The sequence below is a fragment of the Lepeophtheirus salmonis genome, chromosome 5 (assembly GCF_016086655.4).
Source record: "Lepeophtheirus salmonis chromosome 5, UVic_Lsal_1.4, whole genome shotgun sequence".
Taxonomy (NCBI): Eukaryota; Metazoa; Arthropoda; class Copepoda; order Siphonostomatoida; family Caligidae; genus Lepeophtheirus; species Lepeophtheirus salmonis.
In genome coordinates, this window is record NC_052135.2 from 22,696,807 (window position 1) to 22,715,474 (window position 18,668).

At 31.7% G+C, this 18,668-nt stretch overlaps 1 protein-coding gene across 1 annotated transcript; it reads right to left on the bottom strand.

Moving 5' to 3' along the window:
• Positions 1 to 1,912: 1,912 nt before the first annotated feature.
• Positions 1,913 to 17,865, bottom strand: LOC121118041 (uncharacterized). Its single transcript, XM_040712580.2, has 7 exons — positions 16,624 to 17,865; positions 12,001 to 12,160; positions 4,580 to 5,000; positions 4,235 to 4,517; positions 3,988 to 4,167; positions 3,807 to 3,923; positions 1,913 to 2,228 (listed from the first exon to the last, which is right to left on the bottom strand). The coding sequence occupies exons 1-7, from the start codon at positions 17,737 to 17,739 to the stop codon at positions 2,061 to 2,063; spliced, it is 2,445 nt and encodes an 814-aa protein (XP_040568514.1). The 5' UTR covers positions 17,740 to 17,865; the 3' UTR covers positions 1,913 to 2,060.
• Positions 17,866 to 18,668: the final 803 nt, after the last annotated feature.

Here is an 18,668-nt window from a genome sequence, read left to right on the forward strand (position 1 = left end):
AATCGTATCCTTTTGTGCAAAAATGAAAAAAAATAAAGACCTGAATACGTTAATGTATGTTAATACACTTATGTAGACACCAAAAGGGAGTGGACAAACGAGTTTTGCAACGCAGAGATGCGTATTATTGAAAGAAAAAAATAGATCAAATTCCCTCATATACCTTCATCTTGTGGTAAAAAACAAACATCAATAATAATAAACCATCAAACCAATCATGGGGTATATAAATCCATTTCATGTTACATTGTCAGTGGATTCATTTAATGACTAGAGATAGATATAGTGCAGTGGTTCTCAAATCGGAATTATGCACTAATAGAAGATAAATAATTATCTTCTCCTTCTTTTATGGTAGAATCACAACCAGGGATTTCCAAACAACAATTTCAAACAAAATAAAAGTTTTTGTAGTAGAAGCGGAAAATATAAATATTTTATTAGAATTTTATAACTTAATTCCAAATATCTCTATTAGAAGGAGGGCATAAACCTTTTTTGTATTTTTTGCTATTTTAAAAGATTGAAAACTATTAAGCGCTTCCTATCCTTGATGAGGATACATGATTATAATATATTTCAAAGCCGTATTTTGAAAGATTCCAAAAACGTTTTTAAAATGTCTTTGTTATACTTAGAACTCAACTTGGAATTATTTTTTCATGGTAGAGTCTCTACCAGGGATTGCCAACATATGATGAGGAACGTAGCAAATAACATTTTCCGAAAGAATTACACTTTTTTGTTGCACAAACACAAAATATAAACATTTTAATAGAATTTGATCCCTTAATTCCAAATATGGTATCAAATTCATCCTACGTTTGGATTTAAAAAAATCAGTCTAAGATCGAGTCTCAACACTAAAAGGTATACATAATTATTGCAATTTTAGTAATTTACATACATACATTCAATAAAGATTTATTTTAATATATTCTGTAATTATGGGTCAGTTTAGTTTCTTTTAAAAACAAATTAAACCACCTGCATGACTTCCACATCACCTGCAAAAGCAGTTATTTTATTCAAGTTTATTTACATAAAAATCTTATATTTGAATTATATTTTCAAAGAATTTGATACCTTTGACGACATGAGTGTACTAAAAATTACAATAATCACTCTATTTCTTTTTTCTTCATAAAAAAAAGAGGACAAAACTAACCTGGTTTTAGCATATAGGTAAATGTGTGATTTCTTTTTTTTCTATATAAAAATTTGATTTTGTTATAAAAATTTAAAAAAGTTTTAAAAATAATTTGAGTTATTTTGAATCAAGATATTATTTTCGAAAAAAGTATTTTTAACAAATTAAATGTACATTTTATCATATGGCATTTAATTATTTAGATATAAATATTATAATTTATTAAGAAAAATAGAAAATCCCAATATATTTTTTAACTCCATATATACATGGAACCCAATATTCCGTTGACATATTTGAGTCAATTATAGACATTGTATTCAAATTTCTTGAATGAGTATAGGTACCTAAGAAGTTTAAATATAGCTTTTATCTTTTATTTGATTTAACATACACATATTGCCCCTAATATAATTTCCTTCAATTTCTCGTTTGTTTATTGAACGATTAATTTTGGCTAATTAAAGTATATATTACAGGCTAATAAGAAAAATTTGTTGATATAAATTTATAATAATTGTTATAAAAATGGAAATGTAATCTACAGTCAATGAGATAAAAATCATTCTAGCTTTCTTTTGTGGTGACGGGTCACAAAAGTACTTTTTTTGTTTAAAGTCAATTTGTTAATACCCTTTTCTTTTCTTTATACATATTTTTTTTTTTTTAATCTATCTAGTTTGGGGATCTCATCAAGATTAAGGTCTGGCAGAAATCTCCTCATGCCCCTAAAACTGGATTTGTGTAGAGCATCAAAGATAATTCTAAAATGGGTTGGTATATATTTGTATCTTTTAGACGTAAATAGTTACATACTGTGTAAAACATTATATTATGTAGTATTTAAAAAGTTGAATAGAAAAAATAGACGCACTATATAGTTGATAATAATTATTTTTGCATAACATAATTAAGTAATAACAACGGCTTTAAAGACGCAGGGACCATTTTTGCCTTCGCGAAGAGCTGGCCAAAGGTACGTTTTAATAGTTTCCTCATGTGATGAAGAGGTATGATGCCGAACGTGAAGATCCGAACAAAATACTCGATCCTCATAGTCTATATCATATTTTGGAATCTGGAAAAAGAAAGGGAGTAAAAGTGAAAAAAAATTCTGATGCAACAATTTTCATTTTGTGTTTCATTTTTTATAATTGTTTAGAGACAGAAGAAGAATGAATATATTATCTACATACATCAATGGAATGAGATAGATCATGTGAGATTCACATGAGAATCAGAGGAAAAAGAAAAAGGGGAAGACAAAAATGGAGCTATTAAGAAATGGAATCACGTCTCTTTGTGTGTGTGTATCTATCTATTTAAGTAAGGGAGACTGGGAATATCGAAGAAGCTATAACCGTAAAATTTATATCACAATTGCATGCTATAATGTGAATTATTATAGAGAAAAAAATCAATAATTTTTGTAAATGTTTCTTTGAGATATTGGAAAAAACTGTTTTTTGGGGGGAGCAAGTAGTTTTTTCTTTATAATAATGCCTTCAGTTTTTCATTGTATTTCCTGTAGATTATATCATCTGAATCATTGATCCCTTTGTTATTAGGTGATATAATGTTATCACAATTCAAAACTCACTCAGTGAGGAGAAAATTGAGATATTGTAATGCTCAGTACAAAGGGAACAGTTGCAACAATTCCTCCAATTTGCCTCACGTTTTTTTATTCTTACTAGTTACTTTATATAACTATAATTAGCATCAAACAAGTTTTTTATACCCAAAACAAGGTTCCGAGTAAGTTTTTGAGAGTAAATTACTCCAATTTATAATACTGATGAGATATTTATAATAAAAATCTTATTGTATCTTAATTTCCTATAATAATTTGAATTTAATAATTCAACATCATGAAGAGTCAAATAATTTATTTAGACGTATGTAGTCTATTTTTTTTTAAATTCATAATTCAAATTCGCTACGGGGGTAGTTGCAACATTTGTCAAGCCACAAAAAAGTGCAATTTGAAGGGATGGGGGATATTGACTACTATAACCATTAAATACATTCAAAAAATATTAAACATAATAATGTATGCTGTGATAAAATTTGGCTATTGTAATTCAATTCATCTCCGGGTTTTTTGGGTCAAAAGCAACGTGTTATAACTGTCCTCGGTCTCCCTTACTATTAACTGATGTAAGAGTAGAGATAAGACATTACGGATTCTTTGATATATTTATTTTTTCCGTTATTTGACGAAATATCATAGTAATAACGATAATTAAAAAGTAATTGAACTTGAGGTTAACAACACATTTTAAGTACTTGAAATAAGCAAGAACCTGCGCACTCATACATTATTTCATACTACAGACAAAAAGGATACAACCACTGTAGACAATCTTGTTTCTACATATTATGTACAAAGGTTGGTGTAAAAGAGATTACCAACATGATATGAAAGGTGATTCTAAGAACCAATTTCTAATGATGCAATAATGAGCTTTAATAAGAGCTCGTGAATGCAGTTGTTCCTGGACATCTGCTAACTAATACGCATAAATTAGCGTCATAAGGTTATTCTACAGTCTACATATATGCATATGTACAAACTTGAAGAAAATGTATTTACTCTCAAATGACCACTTCTTTAAAAAAAAAAAGAATTTAAAATCTGGAAATATGTCATTACCTGATTCACAAGTCCCCATGATACGCGTATGCAGGACTCGATGTAGCTTTGTAAGCCTTTTGATCCCTTCAGACAAGGGTAGTCGTAGAGAGTGGCCCATATCTGTGCAGATACGTCCTACAGCAAAAGAGTTATTTAATTTAGATTAGTTAATATATCCACAATGTATGTATGTCCTTACCTCAAGTGATTTCCCAAGATCGTACGTATTGTGGGATTTGCGTAAATAGGTTTGGACGGCATATTCCATTTCTAGAACGACCTGATTCGTCATGGAAACGTTTGGAGTTGGAAGTTGAAGAATTTTTCGTACATTCTCTCTTATACGATCCAAGTAGGAGAGGGCGGATCGGAAGGAGAGCTTTATGTTTAAGAAGGGAAAAATTTAAAATGTGCCCAACTTTAATTTCTAGCTTTAAATGACTCACCACAACGACTGAAAATAACAGTTTGTTTTTGAGTTCTTCTGCGCTATGAAGTTCTTTGAGACTGTTTAAAGAGTCAAGGGTTTGGATCCGGTGAGTTGAGAAGAGGTCTGAATATTTCCGTACAAGAATGACGGCTCGATGATCTTCAGGATCGTAGGAATGTCGAGACGATGAAGAGGAAACTGAGATGGAAGAGGAGGAGGAAAGTGTAGGAGATGGATTCAGAGGGAGATACGTATTGACAGGAGTCTCAGTATCTCGAACTTCTGTACAGGAACGATGACTATTTCCATAGCATAAATAAAAGTAATAAAGTAAAGTTATATAGCAAAAAATCACACTCACCATTGACGTTCCTGCATGACAGAAAGTGTCTTTTTCGTCTTTTCCAACTCCAGCCGGAGTCGGGCCGCCTCTTTTCGTAGAGCCTCAGCATCGACGTCATCCTCTTCTTCATCGTAATCCTCACGCTCATTCTTCTCACATTTCCGACAGTTATTGGAAGAAGAAGATCTTCGAAGGATCTTGACTTCTCCAGCCTTAGAGAGAGGCTCCTTTTTAAACTTCCGAGTACTTCGAGTGGTTTCATTACAGACAATGCTCACAATCGTTGGAGGAACAACGACTTTACCGGAGAGGGCTCTTTGAGCTGCCTCATCGTTGCTATCAGAATCGTGATGTGAGGAGGATCCAGAGCTAATACCTGAGCTACTTTGACTTGGTGACTCTTTACTACTTGAGGCTTCGGTTCGTTGCGCATAACGACCTATGGAGAAAGAAGAAAATAAAGACATGAGTGACCTTTGTACATGGATGGAAGACATTGCATAATTTTAGCGTAACAAGATGTGGTTAGATGATGATGATACAAACGACCAGATCATTTTCATGGATAAAGTAAGAAATGATCTTTATGTATGTATATACAATGTACACACATGAAAGTAATTATCTCATCATTGACAAGGATGAGGAAGAATTACATAAGGCTCTTTAAATTGTTTTATCCATTCTTTTCTTTAGTTAGAGCAAAGAATGGATTTCTTTTGACACTTGACATGAATTCTTCTTCGTCTTTTAAAATATACGACTCATGCTATCAAATAATATTTTTATCTCTCCACATACAAATACATAGATGTGCCTATAAAAATTCATTTATTTCTATAGATCCATTAAAGATCTATAGAAATAAATCATATTTAATAATATATATATATATATTGATATGTTTGTAAGTTGCTTTAAACATTATCTCACTCCTTCTCTTGAGACATGACGAAGAGACAGAAGAACATTTGCATTTCATGCATACACATAGATTAGGTAGAGTGGTGGAGATACGGATGACTAAATTTCTTTTGAGTGATTATTAGCCCTGCACGGATGTACCTATATACATAATATGTAATATGTAGGATGTACCTACCTACTTTTATGTCTTATGAAAAATAATAGTGTTGTGGCTAGTTTTTTCAGCGGTTCGATCCTTGTTGATTTTTTTTTTAGATGGATTCGGACCTATAGTTGGGTCGAAGCAACAATCTTAGACCGTGAACCCAAATTCCATCGTTTTCAAATCAAAATTTACTTCTCATTATAAAGTTTAGATTTTATTTATTTTTAAAATATATATACATATATATGTACATTTTTAAAAATGAAAATTTAAATGCATATTTTTCTATAGATAAATAAACAATTTTAATTAATGCTATAAGTCCTACAACTAACCCATTTCTTCTATAAAGAGTTTGTCCCAACCAATCCGTGACAAAATCTACCTATGTGTCTCTTACCAAATTATATGAATTGTTCTCACAGAATTACACTATAAACTTTGTACGACGTTATTGTACCGTTTTTCTTAATTTTAAAATATAACGTGGCGACGTCAATAATTAACCTTCAAATGAAATCGGTCTATACCCAATTTTAAATAAGACAGATCAGGACTGATTTTTTTGTGGAATCGATAAAGACGGAATTAGCTTTTTACTAAACAAGTTATTCCAGACTTAACCAAAAACCAACCCTAAAATATAGATTATTCCTACTTTGCCAACATGAAACACTGACAACGTTCTTTTGTGATGCGTTTTCTATTTAGAAATAGCCATGATGACAAAAATGCTCTATGGTTATTAAAATGTATTCATAATCATCATGGAATCGTTGGTTCATAGAATTACCTACAATGGTGAGAGAAATTATGTTGATAATATGTAGACCCCACAAGGTGGAGACTCAGTATTTACCTCAACTGGTACAATTCTATCCAATCCAATAAGGAATTCCTCACTCCTTGCGTTGAGGCATTTTAATAACTCCCTAATTCTTCAACACTTGTACACATACGTAGATATGTAATGTATAATTATCCATTACATGAATTTATCCTTATCCTCCCTAGGGGTCCACATAGATGGAGTGACCCATTCATGCTGCTTCTAGCTAGCTAGATCAATAATTACGCACAGAGGGGACCCCTTCATTACACGTACGTAGGAACAACTTATTTAAAAACTTAAAACATTTTTATAACATACTCCTATATCCTTTGAAAAGATCCAACTTCTTTTAAATGATACATACAAATAACATCATTGTCACGACCAATATAATTTCTCTCTACCTATTCCTCTCTCATGAGGCTTCTTTGAACCCCAGGAGCTTCTCTAAAAAACCCTAATAATCACTTGTAGAGGCTTTCATTCCTTCTTAGTTTTAATTGACTTTTTGGAGTTCGTGGCATAAGGAATATATAGGCATATTACTACCGGGAATAAAAGGGAAGGGGAAATGTTAATTTTATTCTTGAAAAAAAAATTCAATTTGTACCTTATCAAATATTTTAATCCAAAATTTTTTCAAAAAAAAGTTCATTGTCATATTTGTCATTTATAGAAAAAAACACAAACTTTAATCAATCCTAGTCACAGCCAAGCTACCTTTCTCTCGTTCCTCACTATAAAAATGGTTGTCGAGTTTGTCACAATTTTGAAATATCCATTATTTTAAAAAACATGTGTCTTCATTGAGAAAAAAAAACCCCGTTATCGTCATTTCTAAAGGAAAATGACTGTCCAAATTTTCTACAGACATTTATTTCAATTTATATTTTCTAAAATAAAGAGTTATTCTTTCAATTTTTTTCTTTTGCCCTTCTTTAAAGTCATTTGTAAAATTAAAAATTCTGTCGAAATTGTCACCCATACATAATAACTTAACCGCACAATTCATTTGAAGAAGGTGTATGTGTGTGTCTTGGTTCAAGGGCTTTGTTATTAACTAAATTTCTAAGTTATTGGCAAAAAGTAATAATAAAAAATATAGACTTGATGCTAATGATCGTAATTTTTTATTTAACGAAAAAGAATAAGACAAAATATATCAATTCACTTTTTTTCTCTTCGTTACAATATGTAATTGTTTTTTGTTTTTTTTGCTGCTGCTTTTAATTACAATCATTTTTCACAAATTGTATTTGTTATTGGTTTTTTGAGAAGGAATCCTTGGTACGTAGGTATTTATCATGTCATAGACTAAGGAGAGGAAAAATTTTAAAAGGATAACTTTTTGCCCTAATATTAATAACAGTTGCTTTACGAAATTGTGTAAAGGATTTTTTTCTCGCGTTCAAGAAAAAAATTTGTTTGATCGAGATTGCACTTTTTTTATTTATATAAGAAATATTTTGAATGTGACTCTTTTTTATAGAAGTCATATTTTTTATCAGACTCAATTAATTTCACTTTTTGCTAGTTTTTAGACTAAGTAATACCTTGTCAAACGAGTTCCATTTGTTCCCAGACGGAGCCCATAACTCAATTTTTGCTTGAAACCCACCTCACCTCCAAAAAACCTTGTATGTTAGGACACTCGTGTCTCAAATACCTTGAGACACGAGTGTCCTAACATGTAGTACTGTAGTTTAGAATTATAAAATATTCTAAAATAGTAATAATAATAATAATGACAGCATGTTCGTAATAAAACAAAATGGACAATAAAGTTTTGGTATCCCCATAGATAGGGCTATGTGAAAACAAATGAATTGCCAAAATGGGAGGGCAATTACCCCCCTGCATACCCTGACCTCCTACGTCCATACATAAAGTAAGAAATATTAAGAGACGACAAGGTATTTTTTATGGCAGTTTAAAATTTCAACTCATTGTTTTATCTGCGTCTGCTACATTAATTGAATTGATTAAATGATTGGCCAAAACAATATCCCAAATAAATTAACTTCATAGCGAGATCATTAACTCATTGACCGTCTTCTCTTTTTAAACTCTTTTCTTTCTCTGTACCTTCTTTACTACCACGACAAGCTTTTTTATCCACTCTCAACCTCAATTGTCAAAAGGAAAAATCTTTAAAATCATAAGGTTAGCTAGTATTCTGTATTTTTATTATTGCCAACTGTCAATTATTATTTGGAGAATAGTTATTAGTTATTACATACATTGAATTAATAATTTTATCAAAATAAGTATCAATGACACAAATTCTATACTAAGTTTCTTGATTGATGTAAATGAATATAAAAATAAAAATCCTATGTAATACCTTATTTTAGTTCATTATATGTAGAGTCAGCTGAATTAATCATAGTAGCATGTAGAAAGATTTTTTTTTCTTTTTCTTTACAAGAGTCAACTTATGAAAATGAATGAAAACAGCCGAAAGGAAAATACATTACACCTTTGTTTATTTAAAAAAGCGAGCCGTATGGCAGGTCGTTACCTTTATTGTATAATGCAAACTTTTGTAGAAAAAATAAACCAGATAATGGTCCAAAATCAGTTGGTGATCAGTCAATTATTCCAACTGCTATATAGTTATTATTCTATAATTATTTAATATTGTTTACATCTTAACCCATACTAATTCAACCAATCAACGTCCAGTACACTGATTAGGGCAAAAGAAATGGAAGCATCGACAGCTGAAAACAAAATGTAGGGTACATTTTCATGCAAGTGATTTAATTCCGTGCTATATCCCTGCTTGTTAACAGCTGAAATTTAGTTTATTTATCTTTGCACCATGTACCATATATATGTATAATAATCGTTATTTGCCATCAAAAGAGAGTAAATTTCGACATCATCCTTGAAAAACGTTTTGAAGATTGATTAAGACATTGCATTGCACATGATGATTTGTCTACAAAAGACATGAATTTGACATAAATATATCTACACAATACAATATAGTTTAAAACGGAAGAAGGGAAGGAAATTATTACCTTTACTTCTTATACCTTTATCTTAAATAGAATTTAATTAACTGTAAAGATTGAAATATATGACTTCAATGAGAAAATAATATTCTTCCCTCCTTTTTTCCCCCTTCAAGAATACGGATTCTTTTTTCTTAAGAGTCTCACCGTACTTCTTACATAGTACTACAGGTTAAATGTAGGCATTGTTACGTTTCTTGAACGATTTGCCCTTTTCTTTACAAAAAAAGGATATTTAAAATGGTTCAAGACTCATTTAATTTTTTTTTAAACATATTTATACGAACAGTCTTCATATATTTTGTAGTAGACAATATGTATATCGATCGATCATTCTCGAAAGGAAGCCTTAATAAATGATGTTGATGATGAATGGATATAATTTTTTAAAAAGGAGTCAAACGATGATAATTAGATTTTTTTTCCTCAAAAAAAATAAGTTAGAACTTGAGGATCGAGTAAGAAAAAAAAAGCCCTTCTCCTTGCAAAAAAAAAAAAAATATGCATATAGTCTTTCAATTAAGGAATAAATAGTCATTTATAAATTGATATTTCACGGAATTTCTGCTTTCTAGAGTCGTGAATTTATTAAAATTTAGAATGGAATCTATACATGGTTGTTCAAGTAAATCCAGGGCATCTCTTTAACTACATCCTGAACAGTAAGGAAAGCATTTAACTCGGTTATTTTAATTTTAAAGTGAGAGGTTGAACTTTAGCTTTAAGTTAATTCCACAACTTTTAATTCAAAACAAGTATTTACAATAGAGGAGAACAAAGGGAAGTCCATCATCGAATTGGCTTCTACAGAACACAGCCCAGCGTACATCAAGAAGATATTCGTTTATTCAAAGAGCACGACGTCTACAACCGCTGGAGTATAAGATATATATATGTTATTTAAGAGAAACCCCTACCAGTCATGAAGTAATAAGAAACACACTCCCAGATTCTTTGTAGGCCTGAAACGGTTCATGAAAGCATCTCCTGGGACACCGATTAATGCTTTGCCAAAAAGCACCAAGTAAGCTGTGTAACTTTCTACCATAAAAAATAACCTCAGGATGAAGTCATACCGCCTTTACAAAATACGTATCCTTAGAGACAAAGTGAATCATTATCATGAGGCCAATGGTGGCATGTTCCTGTTTCAATAAGACTATGCCCCTCTCAAGATACCACCTTTCAGACACCCCTGATCTTCCCCTCTGCACCGAATTAACCTTCTTAATACTCATTTAAAAGTACAAATTCATTGAGGTTTCAGGATTGGTTATAGACCTTAACGTAGGATAATTAAAGAAAAATATCTGAATATTTATATTGTAAAAGTTAATTTTTATCTAAATTATAGAAATAAGGTTGTGTAACGTCACATGAGAAGGCTATGTATATTCATGGTACCCTACGCATCACTAGCAGGGATAAAAGTTAACTCGTACAAAAATTGATCCCATGGCCATCGATTCTTTTTTTATAACAATAAATTTACAACTTCCTAATTCAACTAAAAATATATGATACAGTGTAACCCTAGTACTTGATATTTTAGAAATTCGAAACCAAATGGAAAGAAAATTTTGCTCTGACCTCAAACAAAACTTCTAAATAGTGAGTGACGTGACTTTTGTCAAAAATAAAATACAGTTTACATAAATGGAACTACTATATGCTTTCATGGAATGGAATTGTCCTTACAAAAAGATTATTGTACTTCTTGCATCTACTGTTTCATTTATGTTTTTCATATAGTATTCAACTCTGATCATATTTCTTTGAATTTTCTGTATATAAAGACAGGATCTTTGAGAACGGATTAATTTGTTTTCTGTAATGATTATTGGCCCCGGGTGAATGAATCCAGAATCCGAATTCCCGACGCTCTTTCTGTAACGAATTAGTGTCGAGTTCAAGGTTTTTACTGTATTATGTTTGTGCTTACTTCGTCATACATGTAACATAATGTATAGGGCTGTCAATCCTAAGCAATTTCTGGAGGGGGCTATGAGTGTAAGTTCTGTTGGACTCAGAGTAGAATTGAGGATCGAAAACTGAGTAATTTATATTTATGCCTTTGCTTGATACGTAGTGGTACTTGTTTTTATTAATTTCCTCTCATAGCTGCTTGTAGCTAATATAATGGAATGTAAATATAGCTAAGCTACTCTCCTCCTAAAAAGCTATCTTCAAAATACTCATGTTAACTTTTTTACTTTTTTTTATATACCAAAAATGCTTACGATTTACAACCCTAATAATGTATTTAGATCCAGTCTTTAAGACAAAGAGAAGTCCACTTTCCCACCCTGATTGGAAAGTTAGAGTAGTAATCTCAACACAATGAAACTGTTTTTTTTTTAGAATTAATAATAGGAAAATTTAAACAAAAAGACAGAGAGGAGCAACAGTGCTTCGAGGATTCTCAATGACGAAGCTGTTTCCTGTAGGTCGCAGATTTCTAATACTAATATGTTATACTACAGATTATACAATAAATAGATAAAAAGGAACATACCTGAACGAGACAAAAAGTTGTAGCGAGCACTTTTTGAGACAAAAGGGGAATTCCCTGACATCATGATGGCAGAGTCCGAATCCGAATGATATCCGCTATAGTCCGAGGTAGAGGTCTCATACTCTTCCTCCTCGGAAACTTCTTTCATCAAATCCAGGACCTGTAAAATAAATACAAAGCATTTAGTTACAGTTGACAATGAGTTGGAGATTGGAGTAGTATTGATTATAATGGGTCGTAACCCCTTGTTTTAATTTCCGCGTTTTCATTTATTTATAAAAAGTACTTCTCCTTAAATTAAACAACAATAACAACATTTAGTGGTGTTAACATTTGAATAGATGTATGTATAATACACATAATATAAGTATGTAAATTATAACAAAGTCTTAAAATTCAAAAAGAAAGAGAATCGTTTATTTATAATCAGAATCCTGCGCATGCGCAATACGCATCCCTGTACCTAATCATCATTCATACATATGTATATATAAAAAGACTCCGTAATTATGTACATAGTAACATATCTAAGTACACCCTTCAGAGTAATCAAAAACGAACAATGAGCAGATGAGATGGGGGAAGAAGGCAATCCTTAGATATATAGTTCAAAACTACTCAAAATATCGATTTTCCAATTAAAAAAAGTATTTAGAAAGATTTCTTTGAACAATTGTAATTAATTTCCTTTTTGAATTTCTTACTCTATATATATTCATGAAAGAAGAGCCATCTAACGGTAACTAATTAAGAATATTAAATTTAAGGTACTGAATTAATTTATTCCCATTTTTTCATTTGATTGTTATTCCATGATTAGGGGATCACTTGTACGTGAGAAGTGAAATCTTGGGGTCTCTACTTATAAAGATATAAAATTGTTATTTTTCTCGATTTTTTTAAAATCATATATATATATATGTATGATCATAAACTTAATTTATGATGAACCTAATCCCATTGTATTACATATTTATGTATAATATATATATATATGTGTATGTATATTGTGAGCACATACTTTTAAGACATTTTGAACAAACCACTTTATCTCTTTTTAAAAAGTCAGAGCTCTCTGGGAGGTCCTTTCTTTATATAAATAGGAAAAATGGGTAACCCTTGGACGTGATATAATTACGTGATTATAGAAGAAAGAAGAAAAGTTTGAACACGTGGATACGTGTGTTGAAAATGTGTTTGAGACCAATTTTTTTATTTTTTGCCTTCAGTCTTAAGTGATTTTCTTCTATACCAATTTGGACCAATATTTTGATAAAAATCGCGGTCTCAGATCATGAACCAAGTTTTCACTTTCTAATTCATATGACGATATTGCACTGATGTTCACAATTTGGAAAGATACATGACGTCAACAGCAGTTCATTTATAAAATCGGTCTGGACCTCATTTTAAATTAGCCCAACCCTCAACAATAGTGGATTTTGTGACCCGGGTTAATAAAAAAAAATATGATCCAATGTGATTTAAAACTATTTTCCAATCCGATATTTTACAAATGATTAAAAAAACGGTATCCTTTAAAGCATTTGTCTTATATAGTCACAATTGGTTGGCTCATATTTTACTTAATAATAATAATAAATGCTAAATTGTGGGACAAGTGTATTAAATCAATAATATTTAAGTTATTAATTACGGATACATCAATTTGATTCCGATTTAGTAATGTTAGCAAGATGACCGTTTAAGAAATAATAGCAATTATTATGGAAGTTAATCTTGACAAGCCTTAGTAATGAATAAATCTTATTTAGGATTTTTTACCTAATGTAATGGCCAGAGAGGCAAACGTAGTGTTGCACTCTTTTAAAGAAATGCATACTCGTTAGTCATAACAAATGCATTTTTTCATCCAATTGTGCACTCACGGGAAATAAAGATTGATCAAAATTTTTTTTCTTCGTTCCCTCCTTTTTCTGATTGCATCTCATAAAGTATCGGAGCAAATATCCAAATTTCTAAGAATTTTCTCGGATACTTAGAAGTGGAATAGCAGGTTATTATTTGTGGTTTACAAAATATTAAATATAATTTTTTTTGGAAAGGTTGAAATATATATTATAATATCTAATTTTTCTTCCAATTACATATTTTACGTGTGAGAGTTATATTTGCATTCAAGCATTTTGAGGGTCATGCCTATCCAATGAAAGGGATGAATGATAGGTACAAATTATGTACAAATAGAGATGTGTACACAAGAGTACAGCTATACGTACATGAGTACACATCTTAATTACTGCACGCACCATCATTAAATAACAATAAAGTTACTTAATTTTTGTTTCGTTTCGTTGTTCCATCATAAAAGAGTAAAAAAAAAGTTACAAAAAGAAGGTACTCACATATGAAGATATTGAGCATGTACTTGTACACTACCTACCAATAAGAACGAACGAAAGAACAAAAGATGGATCGATAGATGAGGATGACTCCTACTTAAAGGAAAAAACAAGTTTACAAACGGTTTGACATTTCTTAGCAAAAACCACAACATCTTCTCTTCCTACATACGTACATATACTTACTATCACTAATTACTATATTAATACTACTCTTCTCAGAACGGGAAATGAATCCGTCCTCATATATTTAGGAACAACACCATTAACCTAGAGAACCGAGAACTAACGGATCTCTCTCACTCACCCTCAAAAAGAAATAATATGAAAATGACTAGGTGTACGTATCAATAATTGAAAATTAAAATGGTCAATAAGAGTGATACAAATCTTTCCGGAGGTAACCTCTCTTTAACTGTCTGGAGGCCATGAATATCAAATTCATGACATGTTTGGTTTTTTGTGGTTTAAGTTTATTTTCATGCGATTTAAAATACAAGACATATTTTAAAAATAAGGAAAGACCAAAATCAATTAGAACATGTATACAAAATAATCAGGATTCAAAATAAACAAATATTTTAGGTATTCTTAAACATTATTAATGTTTAAATATTGAACCGTCACTGATCAGCACATGTCCTCTTATTTGGCAATCAAAACCGTTATAATTTTGTTAAACAGAACTAATTCGGTCCAACTTCCGTATCGACCGGTCTTGTAGTAAAATTTAATCAAACTCAGTCTTGATAGGTCCCACAAAAATTGAAACGGAAAGATATTTTTTTTCTGGGTACAAATTGGTCGAACAAAATCACTTGAAACTGAAAAAAATTGATCTCAGACCGAGTTTCAACACTACTCGTAACCTTAAAATATAACAAACTAATTTTCGGCCCGTCAACACAAAAGTAATGAAGAATGATTTTTCTCAAAATTGAGCCAGAATTACGCTTGAAGTATTTGAGAGATCATATTGAATATCTAGCAACAAATTATTATCATTAACCCTTTGGGTGTGTCGTAAATTACACTTAAAGAAGCCAAAATTTATCTTCAAAAGAATAAAAAAATTGACAGATTTCATTTGAAAGGCCATATCAGGGCCAATATAAGTAAGTCTCTTTAATCAAATAAAGGTTTTAAACTATAGTTAAATTACTGGAGTACCTGAACTCATCCCAAAAAATTCAAATAAAAAGTTTATAATTCACTCAAATATGTCTATGAAGTATTGATATAGTTATAAAATATAAAAATAAATTAAGAGTATCCCCTTTCCCTGATTTTTGTTCAAGATTGTTTTTATATGGACGTAAAGAAGCCATTTATTGGCTTCTTGAGATTCCAAAAGTGAAGAAGTGGAGCCATTGGTGATCTATGTGCATTTGTAATTGCATTGAAGGGGGCACATATTACGTACAGAAAACTAAGAGACATTTAAGAAATCATTCCAAATGATTAACTCATGTTGCTTAATGAAGCCTAAGTTCATTTCATCCTTTCTTCTTTCTGTAAGACGTTCTAAGTAAGATACTCAATAATATGTAGAACCAATTACACAGTAGCTTACTCATATTTTAATCCATAAATATATTTTAGAGACAATATCAAAAATGATTATAATTAGCATTAGGTATTTTTGGAGATAAAGAAGGAATAATAATAATACCTGCTGACGATGATGACCTTTTTTGTGACCTCTAGCATTATTGTTATTAGAAAAAGAAGAAGTATTTTTATTTATAAAAGAACCTTGAAAACAACATAATATATGATCTTCATTCTACAAACAATGAATGTACTGACTGTTTTACAATGATGTGTTGAAAGAAAGAGACAAACCGGTCACTTGACAAATAGGTAGGTAAGCACTCCTGGGCTTCTGTCTGTCAATCAATAGGCATGTTTCTCCCTCAACAAGGAGTTTTGGTTTTGGGGGAGAAAGCGGATAATAAATAAATAACCATAACAAAAAAAAATAATAAAACTTTCCCCAACAAAAGAAAAACCCCGTCTCCTACCCCCCTCTAACTTCATAATTACATCATTTCCCGGCACCGTAAATGTATTTTAATGTATATATATTTTTTTCCATCTCACACCGAATGTGTCAGATTTTTGAGTATTCACGATATTGAGGAAAACTATTAATTTCTCATTATTAATAAGCTCGTGAAAAAGAGGCATGGTGATGTTGAAATCTCCCCCTCCCCGATCCTATTAACAAAATAATAAAGAAAATATTCCGTTTACTTACTTGCTGGCATCCTCTTTGAAACTTCATGAGAAGGGGAGCCACCCCTGGGTTATGGGATCGTCCCTTTCCTAAGAGCTTTAAAAGTTCCTTTTTCAATTGCGTGAATTGGAATAAAACTTCTTTGTCTAGCTCGATCCTTCTTTGGAGAATGCCAAGAAGGACTTCGAGAGAATGATTTCCAAGTGCAGGCTCTACCACATTCAGTAGTGTCTTATTTTTGATGAGACGCTCTTGAATCTCATGCGCTTTGAGAGAGAGCTGCCTCTGATGGGACTGTGCCACTGGAGGGGAAGTAGAAGAAGAGGAACCACTCTTTGGTACTAAGGATAAAGAGGTCAGTTTGTCAAGAGCATCTCCGTATGTTTTTTGGACCTTTTCAAATTGGACTTTGAGTGCATCATGAAGGTTCATGAGAGACTCATCTGATGTACCCACCATACCATGCTGGCCCAGCCCCTCAATAGCGCGTGTTAAGGCCTTTCTCCTCTCATGAACAACTCTTTTGATGCGGGGTTGGGTGGAGAGGAGAACAGAGAGGAGGCGTTTGCATGTAGAGACCCAGGGGCCACAAAAGTCTCCTCTTGACTCATCTTGTGCCGCAAAAAATTTGATGATTTGCCACACAATGATCTCTGGTGAGAATTTCCCCTCTTTAAATTGTGATGATCCTGTAATGTGTATCTTGGAATAAATGGACTCGAGGAGAGGAAGGCTTTGAGGCATGGATTCTAAAAAGTAATCCAATGGTAAATCTGAGAGGAGAGATCTGAATGTGGGAAGAGAGAGTCGACGGATAAAGGATGCTGCCTCACGATGATCTCCTTTATCATAGAGTAGAAGAATTCTTTGGTACGCGAGTTTAGGAGACATGTCAGCAATGGTGAGAGAGGCGAGTCTTTTATTAAGAGTCATGTCATCGTTCTCAAACTTTAAATGCCGGGAAATAGGTCTTTTGATCCCTTTTGATGATCGGTTCTTGCCGGGATCATTTCCACTCGTACTACTGCTACTGCTATTATGGCTACTAGATTTAGAGCCGGATGGAGATGAGAGTAGAATTCCTTTTTTCGGGAGTCCGATGCAGGAGGAATCAAAGTAGGATCCCATTCGGTGCATTTTGAATCTCTGCTGAGTTGAGGAAAAAAATGAATTTGATTTGGATTTGAATCTCACAAAAAATAAATGTATGTAATAATGACGCACACCTTAGGAACCAAATTGAAACTAAGTTTGAAATATAATAATAAATACAGATACGAGACAAACCAGGCGGAGAGGTAAAAACCATTTCCTCGCACTCCTACTCCGCGTCATGCGTTAGTATAATTAGCAAGGCTCCATCATCCGTCGTTTTCTTCTGTCTTTTGCTCCTGAGATTACTCAAGAGGGGAATCAATAAGTTTTTGTCCTCAATGGTACAGCACACACAGAAAGAAAGTAATTAAGTGATTAGGAACAACTCATACAGATACTTATAATGCAAATCACGGTAACCTTAATTTAAAAAGAAGAAAGAAAAGAGATAAGAATAAAATACAATAATATTAAAACATAATCCTATTAGAGTGTTAAAAAAGTGAAAATTAATTATTATTGTCATTAATTTTTAAGTATGCTTGAAAATAAGCTGTTGACAACTTTTTTAAAGGAAAAACAACACAAAACATAATATAATATCTACTTAAAAATGTGTTTAATGATATATTCGAGGCACACTCAATTACATAGATATAAACAAAAAGCAATTCCCTTGCAATCCAGCAATACGAAGATTCATTTACGTTTAATAACATCATCCATTAAGACAAGAGTATTCCTTACCTCTGCATGTATATGGTGTATATGTATTTTATTGCCAAAACCACGATCAGTCCATTAAAAGTATGTATTTAAAAATAGTACCTACCAATTCCATGCTTGGCTTAATTTTTCACATACAATCTCCCCTACTAATATCTGTGAATTGGTTTGGTTTAATTATAATTGAATTGTCCTTTTAACAAAATAATATTCATTATCTAATAAAAAAATGAAGTGATTTTATC